Genomic DNA, 10,214 nt, shown 5'->3' on the forward strand with positions numbered 1-10,214 from the left:
GGACTGTTAATCCAGAGACCTAAGTAACATTCTGTGGACCTGGGGTCGAATTTCACCATGGCAGATGGTGGAATTCAAATTCAATAAAAATCTGAAATTCAGATGCCAATGAGTTCCATTGTTGATTGCTGGAAAAACCCATCTGGTTCAATAACATCTTTTCAGGAAGGGTACTGCCAACCTTAACTGGTCAGGTCTTCATGCAACTCAAGACCCACAGGAATGTGGTTGACTCTTAACTGCCCTCTGGGCAATTAGGCATGGGCAATAAATGCTGGCCAGGCCAGTAACGAATGAATAAAGCAGCTAACCTCTTATTTCCTGGGTTGGACCTCTGGAGAAAATGAGGCTTCAGAAGTGGTGGAGGAATCGAATAGGTATTTGCATTAGTGGTAGACACCAGCAACATGCCAGAATTTCAAATAGTTAGGGGGCAGAGGTGAGCGTAGTAGCCATCACTAAGGCGGCTTTAGGGAAGCTGAAAAGTCTGAAGGCAGATAAATCATTTGGAGAAGATGGCCCATACCCCAAAGTTCTGAAGATAACTGAGGAAATTGAACAGACATTGGTGGTGATATTTTAGGAATTGCTGGAGTCAAGATGGTTCTAGAAGAGTGGAAAGGGGCTCATGTGCTGCCCATGTTTGAGGGAGGGAGGCAGAGACAGGAAGCTGACCTTTGTATTTGGTAAGATTTTAAAGTCCATTCTTAGATAAGAGATTGTGGAGTACTTGGAAGTGCAATGTAAAACAGGATGCAGTCATTATAGCTTAGTCAAGGGGAAGTCATGCCTAACAAATCTATTAGAATTCTTTGAGTAGGTAATGTGAAAAGGTTAGACAAAGGAAAACCAGTGGATGTGATCTATTTGGATTTCCAGAAAGCCCTTGACAAGGCATCACAGGTAAAGCTCATTGAGTTAGTAACAAGGTCCTGGCACAGATAGAAGGTTGGTTGACTAGCAGAAGGCAGAGAGTAGGGATAAAGGGTCTTTTTCAGGATGGCATTTGGTGACTAGTCAGAGTTTCCAAAGAAGTCAGTGGTGGGACTCAACTGTGTGTGTTATACATTTAGTGATCTGGACAATGGAACTGACAGCTTTGTTGCTAAGATTGCAAGCACAATGATGGGTGGAGGTTCAGGTAGAAGTAAAGAAGTGGAGAGCCTGCAGAAAGACTTGGTCATGCTACGCAAGTGGGAAAAGAGGCAAATGGAATACAACAGGACAAAGTAAGGTTTTACATTTTGGTAGGAAAAGTAGAAGTGAAGGCTATTTTCTAAATGAGGAAAGGCTTCAGAAACCTGAAGCTCAAAAAGGGACTTGGGAGTACTAGTTCAAGATCCTCAACGTTAATATGCAGGTTTGGTTGGTTTGATGGATAAATACAATGTTGGCAATCATTTCAAGGGGGCTAGAAAACAAGAGGAGATGTACTGCTGAGGATGTTTAAGACTTTGGTCAGGTTGCATTTGGAATGTTGTGTAATTTCAGGTCCTGTATCCAAGGAAAGATGTGCTGGAGTTGGGGGGTTGAAGAGAAGGTTTACAAGAATGATAAAGGGCTCGTCATGAGTGTGGTTGATGACTCTGGGTCTGTACTCAGTGGAATTTAGAAGGATGAGGAGGGGATCTGATTGAAACGTACAGGATACTGAGGGGCCTTAGACTCAAATCATTTGTATGGCCTAATTCTACTCCTACATCTTGTAGGATTAAGGTTGAGATATTTTAAAAATCAGGTAATCTGAAAATGTACGCAAAAGATATTAATTTGGCTTCTTATAACTTTTGTCTCTGGATCATAGGCATGTCTTGTAAATTCTTAAGTGGACTATTATATAAAAACAGCCTTACTGTAGAAAAATTCAGAATTATAGATATAAATTGCACCAATTAAGCATAACTTAGATTTTTACTTTTCTCAGCTTTAAGACCATGTGATATGATTTCCCCATAGTTTTATTATTACATGTAAATAACATTCATCCTTCCATACAATTAAGGGAGAGAAGACAAGAAACAAAACCATCTCACCACAGATTAGGACTTAGTTTCAAATTGAACAAGGGGTCCTAAGGTTCATTTGTAAACTCCTATGATAACAAATCAAGTTTCCTATTTATATTCAGTTATTAAACAATACATAATGTAATCTTTGAAACAAAAAAAATGTTGAATTCTGTCATCTGAACATCTGTAAAGCTGTGAAAGGATTAAGCTGATTCACATTATCTCAATATAAACCTGAAGCTTTGGTATAATTTCCACAAAAGGTACGGTATTATATAGAAAGTACTAACTTATTTTTCCATTTTAGAATTAAGTAAAGGAACACGAGAGATAAAACTGTATTGCCATTCATTTTATGATCATGCATCAGCTAAAAACTTCGCTATAGGCGAAAGTGAGGACTGCAGATTAGAGTAGATAATATGGTGCTGGAAAAGCACAAATTAGACAGCATCTGAGAAGCATGAGAATTGAAGTTTCAGACAAAAGCCCAATTCCTGATGAAGGGCTTTTACCAAAACGTCGATTCTCCTGCTCCTCAGATACTGTCTGACCTGCTGTGCTTTTCCAACACCACACTCTCGACTCAACCAAATTTATTACTACTCCTGCACTTTAATCCAGCTGTTTAGCAGAATATCTTTAAACTTTAATCATCAGAGGCTGTTTTAATGCAAGATAGTTAAAGACTAACAGAAACAATAATATACTTGAAAGGTATATTTCTTACATTAGTTGTGTGCACCTATGTACCTTTAAATCTGTGCTTGGACATGGAATGCAAATTTTAAATTTTAACAGTTTCATAACCAACAGGAATATTACTGTCTAAATGTCTGAGGAACATCTATACTGAACAATAGATAGGAGGTATAATGACAGGGTTCACTTGCAACATTCTGATTGGCTCAGATACAGGAGTTAAACAAGGAACAAGTAAAATTAGGATAATTCTAGAGAGCCCATTTCTCAAAGAGTTGAATTAGTAACTAATTTGTGTTAAAGTGCTGACTGCACATTTTTAAAAAGCAAACTGGATTGGCTGTTATTCGGAGCAGGTACTGGCCACAGGTGTTATGCAGATCGCTTTGGCATTTATGGAGATGACTGGATCGATATTTAACAAGGCTGCTGAGTGTCAGTGGATAGACAACATTTCGCTGGAATTTGAGAGAGCATGAGAGCGAAATCCCCAGACCATAAAGCTGGATTTAGATCACCAAGACTGGGATTTTTGTCTTTTCTTCATTCTCCTCTCCCTAACACAAAATGGAGAGTCCTTCACACACTGCTCCAGCTCTTAGATTGAACAGGATGTCTGACACTATTTGTGTTTCAAGATCCTAGATCGAGCGCCACAACATAAATCTTTAAATAGAAATCAGATGTTTGGACTAATTGTCATTCCCAGGGACAAGGGCCTGAGCTGCAGCCATTTCTTGGCCTGCAGCTTTACATGGAGACAGCTGTTCTAGGTGCAACAGGGAATTGAGCCGATGCTGAAGCAGAAGTTGAGTATGGATAGCCTCAAATTTTTGGTCCCCTCCCCACCCACCGCAGTAGGTACTGATGGGTGCTGTAGCCAAGTGGAGCCAAAGGCAGGGGAAGTAGGGCCAATAGTTAAGATCAGAGCCATGGAGCAAGATATATGCATGGTGTTGTTGCTCAGGTCAATACACTCATGTACAATCCAGGATATAGCCAAAGCTTTTTGTATCTATATGAAGTAGTATGCTTTTCTTGGCAAACAGTATTCTCAAATGCTTGGATATTCCAACTGTTATTCAGGCATATGGGAAATGAAAAAGGGTCTGAATCAGGTTAGATGTGTATGGGATACACAGGAATGTTCATCCCTGGCCAAAACATGCTGCAGAAGGATATTTTCAAAAAAAAAAACAAACAAACTTGAGTAGCACTGCAAGCCCAATCCATTGGACTTTAAAGAAAGCCATTATTTTGGAGCAGAGAATTAATTGCCCATCAGTGTGGTCTTGGTTTCATTGCAATTTTGGAAAATCTTCAAACATATCAAACAGTAATGCCCATGGACAAGAAAGAATGTGACTCAAGAAAAATTAGAGTTAATAACCATCAGCCATGTGCTGAAGTATTCACGCTGAAGATGTGTAAGCATAAGGCCCAACAACACAGGAGTCCATCTGATTAGTAGCACTGATACAAAGTTATGTTGAGTGTGTTTATGGCAGAGTTTTAACATTGCAAGACGTCACCTTGCCACAGTCTTAAAAGTCAAGAGAAAATGCAGGCAGAAGGAAACATTAGTTGTTGAACAGCAGCATGTTGACATGTTGAGATTCACATGATCAGAAGCACAAGAATGTCCAGTGGAACCGTTCAGTATTTTGAACACAATGTCAGAGCTTTAGTATACATAGAGGTAAATAGAGACACAGCAGGTAGCACGATTTGTGCTATTATGAAACGTTGAGTTAATGACTGTTCAAAAAAATAATTAGATGCAGTAATTAAGGAGAGAAAAATTCTTCTAATTAGAAGGGTTTTGGTTGCAGTCACATACAATGAGCAATGATCAAAATTGTCCATCACTGAAAAGTGTGAAACCTAACCTTGTTAGAAAGACAACTTTTCAGCACTCAATTTAAACAGGAGCAAGTTCTTTCTATGTTGAAGCAAAGTCAGTGTTCATTGAAGCCAACAAACCAATTCAAGAGTTAAATGCCAACATTGTTTCCTGTTAAATCTCCATTGCTTCTTTTGCCAATACCTCAAGTTAGTCACTTCTGCATCTCGATCCTTCCACCACAAGGAACAGATTTTTGATAAGTACACAGGTGAGATCCTCATTATTTGAGTACCTTTACCAAATCTAAATTGAATCAAGTCCTGATAATGCCTGTTTGAAACATGAGATGATGTGCGCCATGGTTGGCTATTAAATTTAAAGACAAACCAAAAACTGCAGATGCTGGAATCCAAAATATACAGGCAGGAGGCAACATCAGGTGGTGAGGGTTACACCTGAAACATCTACACAGTCCTGAAGGGTCACCCAAATGTTGACTTCTCCACCTCCTCATGCTACCTGGCCTGTGTTCTTCCAGCCTTCTGCTGTCTATAGTTGGCTATTAATACACACAAGACTCTTTCGGTTTCATAGTGCTGCATTTGGTGTTTCTTTAGCCCTTGAAATTTCTAAGGGACGATGAACTAAGTTCTGTTCTTTGCAGAGTAAGTAGTGTGCTATTTAAATCATGTGTTTCTTTCAGCTCTAAAAAAATAAGGTCATGGTGACAGATTGAAAGAGTTGCTGCAAAGTTTGGAAAAGCATTGGGGTCAAGTAAAAGCGCATAAATAAGAAATATTTCAAAACCCTGTAAAGGTTATGGAGTAGGAGAAAGTGAGGACTGCAGATGCTGGAGACCAGAGTTGAAAAATGTGGTGCTGGAAGCATCCAAGGAGCAGGAGAATCAACATTTTGGACATGATTCCTTTTTCAGGAATCAAGATTCCTGAAGATTATAGAATAGTCAAGAAGAAGAAATGCTCCATTACCTCAAAATATTTGAAGTCAAATATTTTGGTAATTCAAGAATTACCACAAAATTCAATAACATTTCATTCACTAAATGAATTCCTGAGGAATGTGTTCCTTTGAATTGGACAAAGAAATATGACAAAGCACTCAAATTGTGTAAGTCATCTTGCAGGGGGTACAAAGCTTGTGAAGCTAGCACTGATGTCTTGCGATATTGTGTAGGCAACATGATCTCTTGTGTTTGCTAGTGGGCAGAAGAGACCAATTATTATTGGCCTCACCAGTCTGGGAATGAAATTATGTGATGCAGAATGTGAAGTGCTGTCCTTGATTTATGAAGTAAATTTCATTGTAAACTACAATGGTTGGAGTACAAATCATATCAGGCCATATGATGTCTGATTCTATTCATCATTTTATATTGATAATGGATTCTATGGAGGTTCTAGTGGCTTTTCAAAAGTTCAAGCAACCACTTTAACTACCGCTTCACTGTAGATTTGGGCTTGGATTTTCTTTCCACCTTGCATAAGATATTAAATGTAACCATTTGGAAAATCATTGCATTGATTACAATAACAGCTGGATCATCCCATTAGAGAAAACCATACACCTTTTTTGTATGTTGACAGATTACCAGTCACAACACTCTACATTGGTGGAACTTATTAGAACTCATATCAGCAAGTAACTAGTTGCCAGAGATACTGGATTCAGAAATTATGTGCCAGAATAATAGTTAAAGTCTTTTCAGGGATGGAGCCAGAGTCATAATCACTAGAAAAGTATAGGTTGAAGTTGCTCAGAGCCTCGATCATCTAGAGATTTGTTGTGTTAAACCTAAGATGCTACCTTTTGTGGCTCAGACTAATTGAAGACAGACAGACAACAGTGAAACTATGTAGTATTCAGTACTGTTGTAAACATAGAAATTGCACATAAAATTGTTAAATTAGACTTGTTTAGAGTTAGAGTCAGATTTACAGCATGGAAACAGACTCTTCAGTCCAACTCATCCATACCAACCAGATATCCCAATCTGGAATCTAGTCCCACCTGCCAGCAGCCAGCCCATATCCCTCCAAACCCTTCCTATTCCTATACCCATCCAAATGCCTCTTAAATGTTGCAATTGTACCAGCCTCCACCATTTCTTCTGGCAGCTCATTCCATACACGTACCACCCTCTGCGTGAAACAATTGCCCCGTAGGTCTCTTTCCCCTCTCACCCTATACCAATGCCTTCTAGTTCTGGACTCCCCAACCCCAGGGCAAAGTCTTTTTCCTTATTTATCCCATCCATGCCCCTCAATTTTGTAAACTTCTATAAGGTCACCCCTCAGCCTCCGACGCTCCAGGGAAAACAGCCCTAGCCTGTTCAGCCTCTCCCTATAGCTCATTCTCCAACCCTGGCAACATCCTCAAATCTTTTCTGAACCCTTTCAAGTTTCACAACATCTTTCCGATAGGAAGACCAGAATTGCACGCAATATTCCAACAGTGGCCTAACCAATGTCCTGTACAGCCGCAACATGACCTCCCAACTCCTGTACTCAATACTCTGGCCAATAAAGGAAAGCATACCATAGGCCTTCTTGACTATCCTATCTACCTGCCACTCCACTTCCAAGGTCTCTTTGTTCAGCAACACTCCCTAGGACCTTACCATTAAGTGTAGAAGTCCTAAGATTTTTGCTCTTCCAAAATGCAGCACCTCATATTTATCGGAATTAAACTCCATCTGCCACTTTCAGCCCATTGGCCCACCTGGTCCAGATCTTGTTGTAATCGGAGTTAACCCTCTTTGCTGTCCACTGCACCTCCAATTTTGAGGTGGTGATCTGCAAACTTACTAACTGTACCTCTTATGCTCGCATCCAAGGATCAAGAATGCCTCAGAGGGTGCAGAATGTTCTCACTGGGGATAGGGCCAGCAAGAGGTCATTGTCCACATTGGAACCAACAACATAGGATGGGAAGAGGTTGAGATTCTGAAGGGAGATTACAGAGTTAGGCAGAAATTTAAAAAGGTAGCAATCTCTCCTATAACTCAATTCCCTTATGACTAAAAATCTATCCATCTCAGTCTAGAAAACACCCTTGACAGAAAAAATTCCATGGATTGTTAGAGTGTAATCATTCCTGGTCACTTGTCTTAAATGGAAATTTCTCAGTGAATAATTTTAAAAAGCCTCTGGTATTCTATTTTGACCTTAGCCAATTTTCCAGCTGTGTTTTTCAACAGAAATGTTTTGGGGTTCTGGTGTTGAGGTAGTGTTATATTAACTTTGTTGTCACTCACTGATATCTAGTCATAAGTTCACTTTTTAAAAATGAAAGACACTTAAAAATGGTTTGAAAAATCTACAACAACTACATCTCAAAAGCATTAATGGTACAACATTTTTAAAGGAAAGGACAAATGTGATTAAAGATTAGCTGTTAATATTCAAATTCCCTACATTGCAACACTGACAATACTTCAAAACCATTCCATCTACCTGGTCAATGGTCAATATGGCAAACCAGATTTTGAAAGCGTACCTTTGGTAACATTTTCCGGTTCCCACACCAGCAACTCAGTGTCACTTAGGAGATAATAAAAACAAACAGCAGGCATAAGCCATTTCGTCCTTGAGCCTTCTCCATTAAGTCTGATCAGCTTACCTGGATCTTAACTGCACTTTCCTGATTAACTCAGCTTTCTCCATCCTCCAGCTGTGGGAAATGTGGTAAGATTGTAAAATTTAAATTTTACATTTAGGTGGTGCCTTTCACAAACAGATCACAAAATGCTTTTGTCAATTAAGTACTTTTGAAATACCATTTTATGCACATTACAATCCTTTAAACAGCAATGTGACTATGACCAGATAATATAGGCATGTTGAATACAGTAGCTCTCTCTTACTGAATAGTGATGTGATGCTTCATGTCCACCTGAAACAGCAAACAGGATTTCAGCTTAGTGTTTCAAGACAACTGGTTGCAGTTTTTAAACCCATTACAAAGGGGATGCAAACACTGAAAGAAAGAGGATATTTACATTCTTCCACTGCAAAGACACTTTCTAAAGTGATAACAAATTAGTATGAATATCAAAATCAAACAAACACTGCTTCAAGCTTCAAAATATATCCTTAATTTCTGAATCAAATAGGTTTCTTGGCCATTAATAGCCATATGTTTTGATGTTCAGGTGAATGATACAACTTACAAATCTACATTAAATAGATCATAGAGGCTCAGGTACAGAATTTGTGCAGTGTTCTGTAATTTCAAAGAGGCAATAGTAAATACTTGTTCTCCGTGCAACATCATACGCTGTCTCACCCAAGTTATTTTTTAAGTCTGAATTGAGATAGCGATTCATTAACAACAATTCAATTGTTTCCTTTGTGTCTTTACTTCCTGAAGCAAGATGCAATGCAGTCTGCAAACCATTTGTTTGGGCATTGATATCTGCATCATGCTGTAGAAGAAACGAGGCTATTGTTGCATTGTTCCATTTACAAGCACTGTGCAAAGGTGTCCAGCCATCAACAGTGCGAGCATGCACATCAGCTCCATGAGCTATCAGCTCACGAACCACCTCTATATGATCACTATAGGCAGCCCTATGTAGTGGTGTGTAGTCGTCATCATCTTTAACATTCACCAGACTGGGATTTTCAGAGAGAAGTCTGCTCACTATTGAAACCTACAATTAAAATAGTAAGAAAACTAATTTTAATATTTGTTCTTGCACATTTAAACACATTGAGTGCTGTTTTATTTCTTCCTTCATCTTTGAAAATTGAGATCTTGCATATGTGGAAATATTGACAGCTAGTGATGACAACTGTTTAATGCATTTTTGAATAGAAACATTTAATCATTACTAAATTACTCTTGCTGCAAAAAGAAATGGCAATAAGTTAAATCAGAAAAAAAATTAGAATTAGGCCTCCAACACTTACTGAATTTCAGACTGACATTACATCATTGAGGGTTTGCCCTGCGACATCATGTGGTATTTATACAAGTTTGATTGATAATGCCAAAGGAAATAGTAGAGAGTGGTAAACTAAGAAATCATATTAGATTGAAGAAAGTAATTGGACGGGATGTGGAAGAGAAAGTTCACTCAAGAAATATGAAGCAGGGAACACTGGGTTATAGAACCACATTTTGGAAATAGTAAGATCTTAAAATAGAAAAACAGGTAGCTCCAGAAGTGTGGATATAACCTAGAATTAAAAGCCCATTAAAATGGAAGACAATCCTGTTTAATTCAAGGATAGTCAAATAAAATAAAGCAGTAACACTGAATTTGTACATAATATTGGTTTAACCACAGCTAATGTTCTACATGTCATTTTGGGCATCAACAGTATATAGAAATAAAGATTAATGTTGAAATTTCACTAACAAAAAAAAAAAAGAGATGAGTGTTTGAGAGAGTTAGAAAGGCTTGAAAATTGTATTCAATATTTTTAAAGCCGAAAGCAGGAAAATTTAAGAATGAACAAAAAAAAAACTTAAATTTGCATGCTATCTTATCACATCCTCAATAAGTCCCAATGTGTTTCACAAGCACTGAAGTGATTAACACCTAGAATATTGTGTGTAATATTACATGTAGTTTTAGTCTCCTTATGGAGAAAGGATGAGTTTGCTCTAGAGAGTCTGAAGGTTTACCAGAC

The 10,214-nt window shown here is 38.4% G+C and overlaps 1 protein-coding gene across 2 annotated transcripts in view; it reads right to left on the reverse strand.

The window, feature by feature from the left end:
* Positions 1-7,529: 7,529 nt before the first annotated feature.
* Positions 7,530-10,214, reverse strand: part of ankrd49 (ankyrin repeat domain 49) — a 12,951-nt gene continuing 10,266 nt past the window's right edge. Inside the window, exon 3 of one of the 2 annotated variants that reach the window (XM_043691499.1) lies at positions 7,530-9,229. In XM_043691499.1, coding sequence (XP_043547434.1) covers positions 8,765-9,229 — 465 coding nt within the window. In that variant the 3' untranslated portion in view covers positions 7,530-8,764. The remainder of the gene's footprint in view (positions 9,230-10,214) is intronic. The other variant, XM_043691498.1, reaches the window with a different exon arrangement.

The sequence above is a fragment of the Chiloscyllium plagiosum genome, chromosome 6, assembly GCF_004010195.1.
Source record: "Chiloscyllium plagiosum isolate BGI_BamShark_2017 chromosome 6, ASM401019v2, whole genome shotgun sequence".
NCBI classification, from domain to species: Eukaryota; Metazoa; Chordata; class Chondrichthyes; order Orectolobiformes; family Hemiscylliidae; genus Chiloscyllium; species Chiloscyllium plagiosum.